Source organism: Tachysurus fulvidraco, chromosome 20 (assembly GCF_022655615.1).
Source record: "Tachysurus fulvidraco isolate hzauxx_2018 chromosome 20, HZAU_PFXX_2.0, whole genome shotgun sequence".
NCBI lineage: Eukaryota > Metazoa > Chordata > Actinopteri > Siluriformes > Bagridae > Tachysurus > Tachysurus fulvidraco.
The window spans coordinates 20694406-20712671 of NC_062537.1; the positions used below are offsets into that span (position 1 = coordinate 20694406).

At 44.5% G+C, this 18266-nt stretch overlaps 1 protein-coding gene across 5 annotated transcripts in view; it reads right to left on the bottom strand.

Moving 5' to 3' along the window:
- Positions 1 to 10209: 10209 nt before the first annotated feature.
- Positions 10210 to 18266, bottom strand: part of LOC113640658 (annexin A3-like) — a 9628-nt gene continuing 1571 nt past the window's right edge. For 4 of the 5 annotated variants that reach the window (XM_027143284.2, XM_027143266.2, XM_027143249.2 and 1 more), the window contains exons 2-14: positions 18009 to 18048; positions 16605 to 16652; positions 16419 to 16500; positions 16186 to 16280; positions 15720 to 15833; positions 15381 to 15471; positions 15213 to 15292; positions 15079 to 15135; positions 13582 to 13675; positions 13346 to 13441; positions 13191 to 13249; positions 11669 to 11791; positions 10210 to 10351 (exon numbers count right to left, since the gene is read on the bottom strand). In XM_027143284.2, the coding sequence (XP_026999085.2) occupies positions 10295 to 10351; positions 11669 to 11791; positions 13191 to 13249; positions 13346 to 13441; positions 13582 to 13675; positions 15079 to 15135; positions 15213 to 15292; positions 15381 to 15471; positions 15720 to 15833; positions 16186 to 16280; positions 16419 to 16500; positions 16605 to 16652; positions 18009 to 18023 (1011 nt within the window). In that variant the 5' untranslated portion in view covers positions 18024 to 18048 and the 3' untranslated portion in view covers positions 10210 to 10294. Of the gene's footprint in view, positions 10352 to 11668; positions 11792 to 13190; positions 13250 to 13345; positions 13442 to 13581; positions 13676 to 15078; positions 15136 to 15212; positions 15293 to 15380; positions 15472 to 15719; positions 15834 to 16185; positions 16281 to 16418; positions 16501 to 16604; positions 16653 to 18008; positions 18049 to 18145 lie in introns of all 5 variants that reach the window. The other variant, XM_027143257.2, reaches the window with a different exon arrangement.

Genomic DNA, 18266 nt, shown 5'->3' on the forward strand with positions numbered 1-18266 from the left:
AGTGTGTTAAATGCTGTGTGTTTATTTTAATCTACACGTAACTACTGTGTAAAACAGCTAAATAATTCTAAAACTATTTCTAACACACACTCTCATTCACTCACACACTCACACACACTACGGACAATTTTCCAGAGATGCCAATCAACCTACCATGCATGCCTTTGGACCGAGGGAGGAAACCGGAGGAAACCCCCGAGGCACGGGGAGAACATGCAACCTCCACACACACAAGGCGGAGGTGGGAATCGAACCCCCAACCCTGGAGGTGTGAAGGCGAACGTGCTAACCACTAAGCCAGCGTGCCCTCTAGTGCTACACATAATTTGTGTAATTTTTCTACACATTCGTATTAAGAGGCGGTGTAGAGGCGGTACAAGAGCAGTAAAGCAGCAACATGGATGATCTCATGCACTTTTATACAACCCAGCCTAGGGTTGAGCTGCACAGAATTATAACTCGATTCAGTGAATTGATACCTTTACAAATATACTGATTCGATAAAAATTAATGCTGTGACAATTCGTTTTCTTTCCGAAGAATGGAGGATTGTGGTGAATATGTTGGTGCAGATAAATTCACCAGTAAGTTGGACCTTCTTAAAAGTTATTGGCAGGTTCCCCTTTCCCCCTCATGCAGCTGAGATCTATGCCTTTGCTACACCTGATAATTTCCTCCAGTACATTGTTATGGCGCTTGGCCTCCGTAATGCACCTTCCGGAGGCTGATGAATACAGTGCTGGGGGATGTTTCCTGAACTGTGCAGCATACTCAGATGATGTGTTTGTCTTTTCAGATACCTGGAAGCAACATCTAAAACCACTTAGAACTTGTTTTTACTCACCTCTGAATACACCTGTGGTTTTACACTTGACTAACTTACTATGTAAAAATACATTGTTCAAGTGGACTCCAGCATGTCAGTCTGCCTTTGATTCTGTGAAACGTCTGTCTGCTCCAGACTTGAGTAAACCTTTTAAGTCGTGGCCTAATGGTTAGAGAGTCTGACTCCTAAGGTTGTGGGTTCGAGTCTCGGGCTGGCAGTACCACGACTGAGGTGCCCTTGAGCAAGGCACCGAACCCTCCCCACTGAAAAAGAAGCACTTGCAATGCTGTTAGTTATTCAACATTTTGAAGTGATAAAAGTCTTTACTGACCACAACCCACTTTGTTCTTAAATCGTATGTGTAATACGAACCCGAGGCGAATGCGCTGGTCCCTGACCATGCAAGGTTTTAATTTAGTGATTGAGCATAAAAAGGGCAACCAGCATGTGTTGGCTGATGCCCTATCACAGGGTTGATTCTGAGGTTTGTTGTTTTTTTCTTTTGTCGATTGTGAACCATTATGAGGTTCACACTTAGGGAGGAATGTGTTACAACCCGTGGTTTTGTGGACTGTTTTGTGTTCTGTACAGTGTTCTGTTCTGTGTGATTCCAGGCCAGAGTTTCCAGCTTGCCGTGATTCTGCCCCATAACTATGACCTCATCACTGATCTCCTGTGTAAAGAGGAAGCAGAAAAATAAGGTGGAGGGTGTTAGTAGTGGTGTGTGTGTTAGTAGTAGTAGTAGTAGTAGTAGTAGTAGTAGTAGTAGTAGTATTGGTGATGGTGTGTGTGTTAGTAGTAGTAGTGTGTGTGTGTGTGTGTGTGTGTGTGTGTGTGTGTGTGTGTGTGTGTGTGTGTGTGTGTGTGTGTGTTTTGCAGTGTTGTGAGAGAAAGATTATTGTGTTTTTGTCATAATTTCTGTTCAGGTTTCGATTTCTGCCTGTTTCTGACTCACTGTTACTGAATATCACTGTAATGTTGTTCGCTGTGTCACGGCCAGTAGGGATGTGGCTGCTCTCTTTTCTTTGGGTGTGGGTTAATTTCCCCCCTGTGTGTTTCCTGGTAGGGAGTCAGGGAAGTCCCACTGTATTTTTCTTTTTTCTTTGCTTTTAGGTAAGAATAGTTACCTGACAGATTTTTTTGTTTATTATTTTTTGCTTGGGCCGCCCTGAAGAGACACCATTGTATCGTCCGTTGTATATATTATTTATCTCTGAAAATAAACCAATACCCTTACCGAGAAATTCTATTTTATGTTGGGTTTTTCTTTTGTGGATTTATGAAGGATTAGATAAGACTGTTTGCTGTGCAGGGGGACACGGTGGCTTAGCAGTTAGCATGTTCGCCTCACACCTCCAGGGTTGGGGGTTCGATTCCCACCTCCACCTTGTGTGTGCGGAGTTTGCATGTTCTCCCCGTGCCTCGGGGGTTTTCTCCGGGTACTCCGGTTTCCTCCCCCGGGCCAAAGACATGCATGGTAGGTTGATTGGCATCTCTGGAAAATTGTCTGTAGTGTGTGAGGGAATGAGAGTGTGTGTGTGTGTGTGTGCCCTGTGATGGGTTGGCACTCCGTCCAGGGTGTATCCTGCCTCGATGCCCGATGACGCCTGAAATAGTCACAGGCTCCCTGTGACCCGAGAAGTTCGGATAACTGGTAGAAGATGAATGAATGTTTGCTGTGCCATCCCGGACTACAGTCATTGAACATGTGGGTGATCATAAACCGATAAGACAACACCTATATCGGGTTAACCCTTGTAAGCGTGCAATTATGAAGCAGGAAACTGATTATTTATTGGAAAATGGGTTAGTTATGTATATATTCCTCCAGGACCATGGAGCTACATAGAACATCACAGAGCTAAGGACTTACTTACTCTAAGTTAGTCCTAGACACATCAAGTGTATCTGTACAACCTGGTGTACACAGTGTGAGACACAAGACAAGAAAACAGTGTTGGACAAAAGACAATGCAGGACAAAAGAACAAAAGATAAACAATACACAAAAGTCAATACACAAAAGCAGCGGCCACCAGAATACCTACTGTATATTCGATAGTACAACCCAAATTCAGAAAAAGTTTTTATATTTAAATAAAATGAAAAATAAAAGACTTTTAAATCACACGAGCCACATTTTATTTATAACAGAACTTAGATAAGCAGATAAATTTTACACTTTTATCCACATTATGAGCTCATTTCAAATTTGATGCCTGCTACAGGTCTCAGAATAGTTGGGACTGGGTCATGTTTACATGGTGTAGCATCTCCTCTTCTTTTCAAAACAGTTTGAAGACGTCTGGGCATCGAGGTTAGGAGTTTCTGGAGTTTTGGTGTTTAATCCCATTCTTGCCTGATAGTTTGCAGACATCTATGTTCTATTGTGAACAAAAAAACTACAAATGTACCTAAAGTGTTGTATTGTATATGTCATATGATGTAATGTATTGTGCTAAACAGAACGTGTAAGACAACATGTGTAAAGATGCTAAACAGTGTGCAGAACAACATGTAAACAGTTTGATATGATGGTGCTGTAACATGGATGTATATTGGAAGAGTGTGTATTTGGTGCGTGTGTGTGTGTGTGTGTGTGTGTGTGTGTGTGTGTGTGTGTGTGTGTGTGTGTGTGTATTGTGCTCTGTACAGTTCAGTTCACTTATTGAGGAGTCTTAAATAATGAGAAAATTAAGTCGTCATCTTGACAAAACAAGAAAGAAAAGATATAATAACACCTGGTCTTATAGGATTCTGTACATAGGAGATACTACATCTCTTTTTTCTCGGTGCTATACATTTGATAGCACCCAGTGGGAAGTGAGGTGCCCTTGAGCAAGGAAACAAACCCCTAACTGCTCCCCGGGCGCCACAGCATAAAAAGGCTGCCCACTGCTCCGGGTGTGTGTTCACGGTGTGTGTGTTCACTGCTGTGTGTGTGTGTGTGTGTGTGTGTGTGTGTGTGTGTGTGTGTGTGTGTGTGTGTGTGTGTTCACTGCTGTGTGTGTGCACCTTGGATGGATTAAACTCAGAGAACAAATTCTGAGTACGGGTCACCGTACTTAGCCGTACGTCACGTCATGTCACTTTATTTCTTGAACCGGTGAAGTTTAAAACCTTTAATACCATTTCAGCAGCACGGCCCTTTAACCGTCTCTGATCCTGGGTGCTGTACCGTGTCTGTGCTCTGCCACTTACAAAGCTGGTATATGTGAAGAAAAAAGAATTTCACTGCTTAAGTAAATGTAACAATAATAAATGCTATTTATTTATTTATTAATTAAATAAAGGCTTATGGATAACATTGGGTTTGTTCCCGATGAAGAAGAGCAAAGGATCATGATTATATAGCCTACTAAGAAGAAATACGATAAACAGTCTGTTTAATATAAAACACTGCCGTATCAGTTTCGGCTAAAACGAAAGTAGTCACAAAAATAGTCACAAAAACAAGGAAGACAATAAATGGCCAAACATTAAAAAAGGAAGTGACAGATAGTGAAACAATGGTCATGAGGTGAGAGAAAGTTCATGAGAACCGAGCGTGCCAACTCACTCAAAATGTACCTACGACCGGTTGCCATGATAATAACGTTTCTCGCCATTCCACTTGACAACAAATTTACGGCTATAAAACATCGTGGAGAGAGAATTGGTGTTTGTGTATAAAATTTAAATATCATACGATGAAGGAGAAGCTGCGCTTGCTCTTTGCCACGGATCACGTGTGCTCTCTTTACTCCAGCTGTGGGAGTCTGTCTGTATTTAAATTAAGTTAAACTTTATTGTGTGTGTGTGTGTGTGTGTGTGTGTGTGTGTGTGTGTGTGTGTGTGTGTGTGTGTGTGTGTGTGTGTGTGTGTGTGTTGTGCTCTGAAAGAAAGAAACTGTTACACAGTCTGGTAGTGAGGCCCGAATGCTTCTGTACCATTTTCCAAACAGCAGGCAGGTATAAAGAGTGTGTGAGATGTGTGTGGGGTGAAGAGTGTGTGTGTGTGTGTGTGTGTGTGTGTGTGTGTGTGTGTGTGTGTGTGTGTGTGTGTGTGTGTGTGTGTGTGTGTGAGATGTGTGTGGGGTGAAGAGTGTGTGTGAGATGTGTGTGGGGTGAAGTGTGTGTGTGTGTGTGGTGTGTGTGTGTGTGTGTGTGTGTGTGTGTGTGAGATGTGTGTGGGGTGAAGAGTGTGTGTGTGTGTGTGTGTGTGTGTGTGTGTGTGTGTGTGTGTGTGTGTGTGTGTGTGTGTGAGATGTGTGTGGGGTGAAGAGTGTGTGTGAGATGTGTGTGGGGTGAAGAGTGTGTGTGTGTGTGTGTGTGTGTGTGTGTGTGTGTGTGTGATGTGTGTGGGGTGAAGAGCGTGTATGAGATGTGTGTGGGGTGAAGAGTGTGTGTGTGAGATGTGTGTGGGGTGAAGAGTGTGTGTGAGATGTGTGTGGGGTGAAGAGTGTGTGTGTGAGATGTGTGTGGGGTGAAGAGTGTGTGTGAGATGTGTGTGGGGTGAAGAGTGTGTGTGTGAGATGTGTGTGGGGTGAAGAGTGTGTGTGAGATGTGTGTGGGGTGAAGAGTGTGTGTGTGAGATGTGTGTGGGGTGAAGAGTGTGTGTGTGAGATGTGTGTGGGGTGAAGAGTGTGTGTGAGATGTGTGTGGGGTGAAGAGTGTGTGTGAGATGTGTGTGGGGTGAAGAGTGTGTGTGAGATGTGTGTGGGGTGAAAAGTGTGTGTGGGGTGAAGAGTGTGTGTGAGATGTGTGTGGGGTGAAGTGTGTGTGTGAGATGTGTGTGGGGTGAAGTGTGTGTGTGAGATGTGTGTGGGGTGAAGAGTGTGTGTGATATGTGTGTGGGGTGAAGAGCGTGTGTGTGAGATGTGTGTGGGGTGAAGTGTGTGTGTGATATGTGTGTGGGGTGAAGAGCGTGTGTGAGATGTGTGTGGGGTGAAGTGTGTGTGTGAGATGTGTGTGGGGTGAAGAGTGTGTGTGATATGTGTGTGGGGTGAAGAGCGTGTGTGAGATGTGTGTGGGGTGAAGTGTGTGTGTGTGTGTGAGATGTGTGTGGGGTGAAGAGTGTGTATGTGAGATGTGTGTGGGGTGAAGAGTGTGTGTGAGATGTGTGTGGGGTGAGGAGTGTGTGTGTGAGATGTGTGTGGGGTGAAGAGTGCGTGTGGGGTGAAGAGTGTGTGTGAGATGTGTGTGAAGTCCACAATGCAGCGTGTGGTGTAAGTGTCCATGATAGAGGGAAGAGAGACCCCAATGATCCTCTCAGCTGTCCTCACTCTCCGCTGCAGGGTCATGTGATGGTGCAGTTCCCAAAGCAGACAGTGATGCAGCTGCTCGGGATGATCTCAGTGGTCCCTCTGTAGAACATAGCTAGGATAAGGGGGGGGGGGGGTTGCTTTCCTCAGACTTTATAAGAAGTAGAGACACTGCTGGGCTTTCTTGGTGATGGAGCTGGTGTTGAGTGACCAGATGAAGTTCTCCACCAGATGAACACCAAGACATTTGGTGCTCTTGATGATCTGTACAGATGATCGATGTTCAGTGCAGAATGTTCGCTCTGTGTCTCCTGAAGTCAACAACCATCTCTTTAGTTTTATCAACATTCAGAGAGAGGTTGTTGCTCTACATATGAACAATAGGGAACATGCAGAGATCATGAGATAATGAAATCGTTATCATGACAAAACAAGAAAGAAATGATATAATAACATTTTATTTCTTAAACCGGTGAAGTTAAAGAGCAAAGTCTTGTGAAGTTTATTGACAGGATCATGAGTATGTAGCCTACAGAGAAGAAATAGGAGAAACAGTCTGTTTAATATAAAACACTGACATGTCAGTTTCGGCTAAAACGAAGGTTTTACTCCTTCAAGGCTGTTATGACTTGTGGAAAAAAGGTCACAAAAACAAGGAAGACAATAAATGGCCAAACATTAAAAAAGGAAGTGACAGATAGTGAAACAATGGTCATGAGGTGAGAGAAAGTTCATGAGAACCGAGCGTGCCAACTCACTCACAATGTACCTACGACCGGTTGCCATGATAATAACGTTTCTCACCATCCCACTTGACAACGAATCGGTTTTCTTACGGCTATAAACCATCGTGGAGAGAGAATGAGACGCCATCTGTTTGTAGCGGTAATGACTTAATATGGGGGGCACGGTGGCTTAGTGGTTAGCACGTTCGCCTCACACCTCCAGGGTTGGGGGTTCGATTCCCACCTCCACCTTGTGTGTGTGGAGTTTGCATGTTCTCCCCGTGCCTCGGGGGTTTCCTCCGGGTACTCCGGTTTCCTCCCCCGGTCCAAAGACATGCATGGTAGGTTGATTGGCATCTCTGGAAAATTGTCCGTAGTGTGTGAGTGTGTGTGAATGAGAGTGTGTGTGTGCCCTGTGATGGGTTGGCACTCCGTCCAGGGTGTATCCTGCCTCGATGCCCGATGACGCCTGAGATAGGCACAGGCTCCCCGTGACCCGAGAAGTTCGGATAAGCGGTAGGAGATGAATGAATGACTTAATACCAAACAAATTGATAGATAATGTTGTAGATGATATTTCTGTTTCTGATCAGTATTTAGTCTTTTTTAATTCTATTCAAGTGACTGACTTATTTTCACTGATTTCTTCTTCAAAATGATCAGCCTGCCCACTGGGTCCCTTCCCCACATTGTTCAACCCATCTAACCCATTCTAAATATAATAAATATAATAAATGCTGCCTTCTGCCTTATCACTGGCTGTGTGCCAAAATCTTTTAAGCCTGCGGTTATCAATAAACCAGACCTCGACCCAAGCCAGCTGTCCAACAATAGGCCAATCTCAAAGCTCCAATTTATCTCCAAGATCCTAGAAAATGTTGTAGCTCAGCAGTTATGTTCAGACCTACATATGAACAGTATTCATGAAATGTATCAGTCAGGATTTAGGCCTCAGCATAGCACAGAGACAACGCTGGTTAAAGTTGTAAATGACCTGGTACTGGTCTCGGATCAGGGTTGTGTCTCTTTGCTGGTTTTGCCTGATTTTAGTGCAGCTTTTGACACCATTGTCCATTCTATTCTACATGACAGGTTAGAACATGTTGCTGGTGTTAAAGGGACAGTCCTCTCCTGGATCCGGTCTTATTTGACGGTTCGATATCAGTTCGTAGATCTAAATGGTGACCACTCTAACAAACTAAGGTGATGTTCGGTGTTCCGCAAGGTTCTGTTTTAGGCCCGTCGCTTTTCTCGCTATATATGCTACCTCATGGTGCGATTCAATTCAATTCAATTCAATTCAATTTTATTTGTATAGCGCTTTTTACAATAGACATTGTCTCAAAGCAGCTTTACAGAACATAAACATAGAGCAGAAGGTAAACATAATTAATGATAAAGGAATTAACAAATAATAAAAGAAATAAGAATTAACAGAATAAAAATTCTAGATTATTATTAGATGTATGTAGTTCACAGTGTGTATGTATTTATTCCCCTATGAGCAAGTCTGAGGTGACTCAGGCAGCAGTGGCAAGGAAAAACTCCCTTAAATTGGTAAAGGAAGAAACCTTGAGAGGAACCGGACTCAAGGGGGAACCCATCCTCATATGGGTGACACTGGGGGTGTGATTGTAATATACAGTCAGTTAAATGTTGTATTGGTGTAAGGATCAAGGACTTCTGATCTCCTGAGTACCACAGAGTCTAACTGGAGATGTCTCAGGATTCTTAGAGTCGGCCTCGGCTCAGTGGACGTCCAAAGGCTTCGTCCCAAAGAGGACGTTGGGAGCTGGTACAGTGTCTGGATGCCTCGGGATGGGTACAAAGAGAGAAGCAGTGGAAAGGGATTAACATATCTGCTGTTCATAAAAATGTGCTGGTCTGATGTACTGGTGCATGATATTATGCGATTATCTGTAAACATGGTATTGGCTTCCAGTGTTATGCTGATGACACTCAGCTATATGTTTCAGCTAAGTCTGATGTGAGTCAACAGCTTAATAAGATTGAAGATTGTGTAAAGGACATTAGACAATGGATGCTTACTAACTTCCTCTTGCTTAACTCTGACAAGACGGAAGTGCTTTTACTAGGTCCACAGGCTCTGAGAGATCTTTTGTTATTTTGATGTCTGGATGTTGTCTCCTTACCACCATCGCAAGTGTGTGTTCAAGTTTGCAGACTGTGGAGTGTTGGGACGCTTTACATCCCAGGAAGTCCTCATGTCTGTGTCACCTTCTGGCTCTAGCCTTTTAGTTATGCTGTCATAGCTAGTCCCTGTCTGCACTTTACACATAATGTACATTGTCCATCACCTGATCACAATCATACCTAACAATTTTCTCCTCTCTCTCTCTCTTTCTCTCTCTCTCTCTCTCTCACTATACATACCACTCGTGAGCTCCCAGTGTTCTGAGTTCCTAGTCTGATCATCTCTTCTTACAGAGTTACTTCGTCAATCCTGATGTTCTACACCTGGCTGGAGTCCCGTCACCCAGTGGTCACCCTGCCAGGGATTGATCTTCATGGTCAGCCAGTGACTCATGGGATTGTTGAGGATGAAGCCGCCTGGAGACTGTCATGCCTTCTTTGAACCAATGTTTGTCCAGTGTCCCAAATGAGGATGAGGCTCACTTCTGAGCCTGGTTCCTCTCAAGGTTTCTTCCTCATATCTCAAGGAGTTTTTCCTTGCCACCGTTGCCTCAGGCTTGCTCAATAGGGATTCCTATTTTTCAATTACCTTTAAAATTTAATTGTATGTATTCATATACACTCACTCATTTTCTACCGCTTTATCCGAACTAGTCACGGGGAGCCTGTGCTACCCACTAAGCCACCGTGCCCCCCTTATTCATATACAAATAAATTTAATTTGAATGCGTTTCTAAACCGTGCTTTTATGGGTCGATCAACCAGAACGTGTAAGTTGTCCCCCTCTTCTGGCTGTTGTTTAGTAATACAGCCACAGCACTACATTTAGCTTGAACTCAGACAACTCAAACAACTCTCACACACACACACACTCAACACAACACACACACACACCACAACCCTCACAACACACACACACACACTCACACACTCCACACACTACACACTACCACTCTCACCCACACTCTCACACACACCTCACACACACACACTCTACATCACCACACACACACTCACACACACACACTCTTTCTAACACACTCTACACACACAAAACTCTCACAACACACACACACTAGTTTCTCACAACACTCCTCTTCCCACAACAAATATCACCATCACACACCACACCTCTTCACCACACCACTCTCTCTCCCACACACACCACTCATCACACTCACCACCACCACTGACAACACACTCCACACCCACACACACATTTTAAACTGGATAACTTTATACATCCAGTTTGAATACTTAATTATGATCAAAGTCAGTGATGATGTTATGCTTTTGTCTCTTCCTCTCTGCTCCTGTGTTGTTCAGGGTGATGAGGTGGACGTGTAGCTCAGTCCGCTCCACAGATCCCCAGCAGCGTTTTCTCATAATCTCCTGACACGTCCGACTGCAACACACACACACACACACACACACACACACACACACACACACAGGTTTATACAGCATTTACACGACACCATCCTTTAACCTGACAAACACTAACTACACAATGCAGTACACCTTTCATTCTGTTCAACAAAACCTTCACTCCTGCTGAGGCATCATCAATAAGCATTAATAAGCATTAATAAGCATTAATAAGTATTAAAAGTAAAAAATGTTGCAGAAATTTGGGGAAATTTCTGTTAAAGATGCAAATAAAACTGAAAGCTACATGCTGCTGAATTTCTGATGCAAACCGGAGGATGAAAAGATCACAGCTGCTCTGTGTAAATGAATCAAATCATTTCTTTATAATGGAACCATTTGAAATGATTCACGTGTTGATCTGATTCAGTCTTGGTGTGGAACGTTAGTTGTTGGTTTGTAGAACATTTCCTACAGCTGAACTTCAGCATTACTATCATTTGGTCAGAGTCAAATAAACAAACTGATTCAAACGAGTGGAATTGTGCAGACACTCGACTCACTTAATCAGACTGTTCAAATGAATTGACTCTCTAACCGTTTCTTCCTTTATTTATTTCTGGCACTTTTTGTTTGTTTGTTATTTTGTTCTTCTTGCCTGTCATTTTATTTCTTTTCTTCCCTGTGTTTTAATGATTGTTTTTAAAACAACGCAGAGAAAATCGAGTATAAACACTCATTCATTCATTCATTCATCCATTCATTCATTCAATTTCTACCGCTTATCCGACCTTCTCGGGTCACGGGGAGCCTGTGCCTATCTCAGGCGTCATCGGGCATCGAGGCAGGATACACCCTGGACGGAGTGCCAACCCATCACAGGGCACACACACACTCACATTCACACACACACACACACACTACGGACAATTTTCCAGAGATGCCAATCAACCTACCATGAATGTCTTTGGACCGGGGGAGGAAACCGGAGTACCCGGAGGAAACCCCCGAGGCACGGGGAGGACATGCAAACTCCATACACACACAAGGTGGAGGTGGGAATCGAACCCCCAACCCTGGAGGTGTGAGGCGAACGTGCTAACCACTAAGCCACCGTGCCACCCTTATAAACGCTCAGCTGTGTCATAAAAAAAATAGTAAAATCAGAAGAAAGAGGAAGTAGGACGTAACGGCAGAAAATCTCTCTCTCTCTCTCTCTCTCTCTCACACACACACACACACACACACACACACACACACACACACACACACACACACACACACAAACACACACAGTGAGGAACAGTTGATAGTCTGTGTGATTATTAAGTATAAACTCTTCACTGTGACCTACCTTGATGTCGGAGTATAACGAGCGTCCGTACAGTTTTTTATACTCTGCCTTTATGTCCATCAGATCAACCTCAGAGCGACTCACCATGATCCGAGTCAGCATGGCCTCGTTAGTGCCCGCACCCTGAAAAACAATAATCCAAGAGAAGGCAACAAAACTTAACACACTGTACAGATACATGCTCAACTGTATACATAAAATAATTTCTAAAATATGGACAGAGAGTAAAGAATAGAGTAATGGGGACACACGCAAGGGCGTGTCTGTGGGGACACACGCAAGGGCGTGTCTGTGGGGACACACGCAAGGGCGTGTCTGTGGGGACACACGCAAGGGCGTGTCTGTGGGGACACACGCAAGGGCGTGTCTGTGGGGACACACGCAAGGGCGTGTCTGTGGGGACACACGCAAGGGCGTGTCTGTGGGGACTGACACAAGGGCGTGTCTGTGGGGACTGACACAAGGGCGTGTCTGTGGGGACTGACACAAGGGCGTGTCTGTGGGGACTGACACAAGGGCGTGTCTGTGGGGACTGACACAAGGGCGTGTCTGTGGGGACTGACACAAGGGCGTGTCTGTGGGGACTGACACAAGGGCGTGTCTGTGGGGACTGACACAAGGGCGTGTCTGTGGGGACTGACACAAGGGCGTGTCTGTGGGGACTGACACAAGGGCGTGTCTATGGGGACTGACAGATGGGAGATGGGCATGTCTATGTGGACTGACAGATGGGCGTGTCTGTGGGCTGACAGATGGGAGATAGGTGTGTCTGTGTGGACTGTCAGATGGGCGTGTCTGTGGGCTGAGTTCTGGGTGTGTCTGTGAGCTGACAGATGGGCGTGTCTCTGGGCTGACAGATGGGTGTGCCTCTGGGCTGACAGATGGGCGTGTCTCTGGGCTGACAGATGGGCGTGCCTGTGAGCTGACAGTTGGGCGTGTCTGTGGGCTGACAGTTGGGCGTGTCTGTGGGCTGACAGTTGGGCGTGTCTGTGGGCTGACAGTTGGGAGTGTGTGGGCTGACAGATGGGCGTGTCTCTGGGCTGACAGATGGGCGTGCCTGTGAGCTGACAGTTGGGCGTGTCTGTGGGCTGACAGTTGGGAGTGTGTGGGCTGACAGATGGGCGTGTCTGTGAGCTGACAGTTGGGCGTGTCTCTGGGCTGACAGTTGGGCGTGTGTGGGCTGACAGATGGGCGTGTCTGTAAGGTGTATTTATCTTTCTCAATCAACATTCTTTCTTTTCCTCCTCTCCCCGTTTTGTTCTTAATTTTCCTTTTCAATCTGAAAAACATTTCATTCTCTCATTCTTTTCTTTTGTGTGTATGTGTGTGCATGTGTGTGTGCGCGCATGTATGTGTGTGCATGTGTGTGTGCGCGCATGTGTGTGTGCATGTATGTGCGAATGCGTGTGTGGTTCTGACCTGCTTCTTTCTGACTCTCTTTACTTTATACATCTTTTTTCTTCATTTTCCTCCATTTTTCCCTCTCTGTATATCTGCTGTGTGATCTGTTTGCGTACTTTACCTTCATACTCTTATGGAGAAGTTCTGCCATGTAAGCTGGGACGCTCTTCACACATTTCACTGTAAGGACACACAGTCATCAGTATTACAGGAAAACAAACACCAATAAACACCAGTTTAATATAATGAACGTCTACAAAAACAACGAATACACACCAACAGCTACTAAAACTTTCTCTATATCTCCGGACATCTCGCTCTCGATGCTCTGCTGCAGGGTTTTCCCGCTCAGGTTCTTATATTCCACCAGGGCTTTAAATAAAACACACACACACACACACACACACACACACACACACACACACACACACACACACACACACACTTTGATTTCTCTACAGGTTTTGATATAGCTGAGAACTTTCATGTTCAGGCTCCAGTCTGGTTCTCACTTTGTCTGAGCTGAGGAACGCCCCTGCGACAGAGGATCTCGATGAACTTGTCCTCATCAGTCCCGCATTTTTTCTCTCCAGCCTCAAACAGGGCCTGTGCAGTGAAGACTCAGGGTAAGTTTGGGAAAGATTGGTTTATATTGTGCAAATTATTAATTCCATGCAGCCATTAAGACACCAGTGGCCACGCCTCCTTCATTAAGACTAACAGGCAAAGTGGCCACGCCTCCTTCATTAAGACTAACAGGCAAAGTGGCCACGTCTCCTTCATTAAGACTAACAGGCAAAGTGGCCACACCTCCTTCATTAAGACTAACAGGCAAAGTGGCCACACCTCCTTCATTAAGACTAATAGGCAAAGTGGCCACGCCTCCTTCATTAAGACTAACAGGCAAAGTGGCCACACCTACTTCATTAAGAATAACAGGCAAAGTGGCCACACCTCCTTCATTAAGACTAACAGGCAAAGTGGCCACACCTCCTTCATTAAGACTAACAGGCAAAGTGGCCACACCTCCTTCATTAAGACTAACAGGCAAAGTGGCCACGCCTCCTTCATTAAGACTAACAGGCAAAGTGGCCACGCCTCCTTCATTAAGACTGACAGGCAAAGTGGCCACGCCTCCTTCATTAAGACTGACAGGCAAAGTGGCCACGCCTCCTTCATTAAGACTGACAGGCAAAGTGGCCACGCCTCCTTCATTAAGACTCACAGGCAAAGTGGCCACGCCTCCTTCATTAAGACTAACAGGCAAAGTGGCCACACCTCCTTCATTAAGACTAACAGGCAAAGTGGCCACACCTCCTTCATTAAGACTAACAGGCAAAGTGGCCACACCTCCTTCATTAAGACTAACAGGCAAAGTGGCCACGCCTCCTTCATTAAGACTAACAGGCAAAGTGGCCACGCCTCCTTCATTAAGACTAACAGGCAAAGTGGCCACGCCTCCTTCATTAAGACTAACAGGCAAAGTGGCCACGCCTCCTTCATTAAGACTAACAGGCAAAGTGGCCACACCTCCTTCATTAAGACTAACAGGCAAAGTGGCCACACCTCCTTCATTAAGACTAACAGGCAAAGTGGCCACACCTCCTTCATTAAGACTAACAGGCAAAGTGGCCACACCTCCTTCATTAAAACTAACAGGCAAAGTGGCCACGCCTCCTTCATTAAGACTAACAGGCAAAGTGGCCACGCCTCCTTCATTAAGACTAACAGGCAAAGTGGCCACACCTCCTTCATTAAGACTAACAGGCAAAGTGGCCACGCCTCCTTCATTAAGACTAACAGGCAAAGTGGCCACACCTCCTTCATTAAGACTAACAGGCAAAGTGGCCACACCTCCTTCATTAAGACTAACAGGCAAAGTGGCCACGCCTCCTTCATTAAGACTGACAGAAGTAGAAGCCACACACAGACTATGCCTACTTCATACCTACTACTTGAGCCATTAGAGAGGGAGAGGAGAAGCATTAGTTTAGGTCACATGACTTTACCTTCGCATCAGCTTTGGCTTTAGCAGCGTCCACATTTTTGCTCTCGTCTCTTTTGCCCTGCGAGTTAAACAAACAGCTCATGTTACACACGCTACTTATTTTCCTACAGATATACAAATCTGCAAAGCACCAACCTCAGCTAGAGTGATCAGAGCTTTACCGAAGTCTCCTCGCACCTCAGACTTCAGATCGGAAGTCAGCGCTTTCCCCGTCGCTGTGACACACCGTCATTAACATTACAACATTTCAGTGTGTAATAATAACAACAACATGATCTAAAAATGGATAATAAAACTATAAACCTTGTTGGTACGCGTCAGACAGAGCTTTGATCTGTTGGTTAGATCTGGAGGCCAAGATCTCAATCAGCGTGCTCTCTGTGGTTCCAGCTCCCTGAGACGACAAAGAGAGAGACTTAACTGCATTAAAGCATCATACACACACACACACACACACACACACACACACACATTTTAAAAAAGAATGAAAACAAATAAGTGTAATTGTGTGTGAGTCTCAGGTATGACAATTTTACTCTTTTTTAACGAAGTCATTATTAAATCAGATCAAACAGGATCGTGAATGTATTTGAAATGACCACAAAACAGGAAAACAGAAGAAAAAAAAGGAAAAGCTCTTACTTTAATCGCATTTTTAATTTCCTGCATGTCGAACTGCGCCGGTGGGGTAACAAGAGCCACCAGGATGTTCTCAAAGGGTCCCTTAGTGTCTCCCTTTATTGCGTCCACAAGAGACTGCGAATCAACGCACACAGAAAACCTGAATCAGCGAACAGCGAACTGAAATGATGCTCAGAGACACGGGATGGTGTGATGACGCGGAAGTGAATTAATTTTCTATAAAAATATTAAAATATCCTATAAAACATAATATGTTGAGAATTTATTAATTAACACCTCTAACGTTATTAAGCACTTGCAATGGAGACTCCTTCCGTTAATGATGATGTAATGATGTTCTCTTTTAAGAAAACGTGACCAAACGAGCTGTTGCTATAGAAACGATAACGTAGTGTATTAAAACTCTGTTGGTCTGCGGACGGAGCCTCAACTACGAAGCCCTTCATGAGCTGAGTGAAGTTTTTACCTTTCCGGTTACGTCCCTGTACGCTTTACAGATCTGCTGACGCTGAGCGCTGCTTCTCTTAGTCAGGATTTCGATCAGAACCTTCTCATTGGTGCCTTAACACACACACACACACACACACACACACACACACACACACACACACACACACACACACACACACACGTATGTAATCACTGAAACACTGTGTGTGTGTTCTTCACAGTGGAGGTTTTCTGAAGCGTTTCTCTCACCGAATCCCTCGATGGCCTTCCTCAGAGCAGCAGCGTCTTCATTTGCATTGAAACCCGGTTTATCCTTAATGGTTCCTCGACTCTGTGAGACAGGACAGGGCAGAACATCACGCAGCACATTAATAACCTGCCCACGTGTAAGAAGGGAAGATGATGAAGATGAAGAAGACACAAGGATGGGCTTACAGGGTTGGACAGCGAGTCCGGGGAGTTCACAATTTGGCTCAAATCATCCTGAAACACACGACACACAAGAGCGTATTAATCCCACTGCAGACTGTAAAAGTACAGATTATATGTTTACACCCTGAACACTGAACGTTTACACACACATTATATAAACTCCGTCTCCTCCAACGACTCGTTCTTTACACCAGACACCGTGTTTAAGCTCTCGATCCGACGCGAACACGTCGAGCAAAACAGTGTTGATCCACTCGCACGATTATACAGGTTCATTTCATTCTGCACATCAATGATGTCTTACTTTCTCATCCTGCTTGTGTTTTTTATTATTATAATTATTATTATTATTAATGATTATTTTTTATGATACATACTGTATCTACATCGGCCATGCGGATCTAGCTGATAAAAAAGGCAGGGTGAAAAAAACGATTACACCTTCACGTACACACCACACACATTCCTCAGATGACTTTGGGTTAAATCACAGGAACCGCCCTTAATACAAAAGAAACTATGGAAAGGTAGTCAAACAGGTTTAAGGCTAAAAGATGCACGGTGCGTCATGTTTGTTAGAGATCTTCCTGCATTAACACAGACGACTAAGCGAATGTTCGTTAATCTGATGAAATCTTTACATCTTTAAATCAGATCTTGAGAGGATCTCAAAGCTTTTTTGCTAATTATGATCATTCATTCATAACATTCACAGGGGGACACGGTGGCTTAGTGGTTAGCACGTTCGCCTCACACCTCCAGGGTTGGGGGTTCGATTCCCGCCTCTGCCTCGTGTGTGGGGAGTTTGCATGTTCTCCCCGTGCCTCGGGGGCTTCCTCCGGGTACTCCGGTTTCCTCCCCCGGTCCAAAGACATGCATGGTAGGTTGATTGGCATCTCTGGAAAATTGTCCGTAGTGTGTGTGTGTGTGTGTGTGAATGAGAGTGTGTGTGTGCCCTGTGATGGGTTGGCACTCCGTCCAGGGTGTATCCTGCCTCGATGCCCGATGACACCTGAGATAGGCACAGGCTCCCCGTGACCCGAGAAGTTCGGATAAGCGGTAGAAGATGAATGAATGAATGAGTAAACATATTTAAACATTTTAAATATATTCCTATAACTACTGTAATATAACTATTTTTTATTATTAATTATTCACAGATGAAAAACATCTTTACGATGATTTCTCTTTACATTATTACACTATTGGCTTGTTTACAGCTTCACACACGAGTTAAACATCTGTAGCATCTGTCATCAGTCTTATCCACACAGCTTTTAATTCCAACCTGACAGTTGATTAGAGACAAAGATGAAGAGATAAAACAAGTGTCTCCTGTTTGGTCGGTTGGATGGATGCTCTGTTTTGTGTTAATGCAGAAAACAAACACAACATATTTTGACTTACCCACTGAAAAGCCATTCCAGATGTTATGTTGGTCGTAATCCTGCAAATAAGATTGTACACTTGATTATTATTCTGTTTCTAACACTGTATGACGATTAAGACTATAGTATGAGCACAAAAAACAAGAAGCTCCTCACTTATTAGTTCACCTGTAGATTACCATAAACACTGCACAACGAGGAACAAACACTGCAGAAACACTGCATTAACGCTAATAGAACACTTTTTAGCCACAAGAATGACTCAGAATCGATTCAC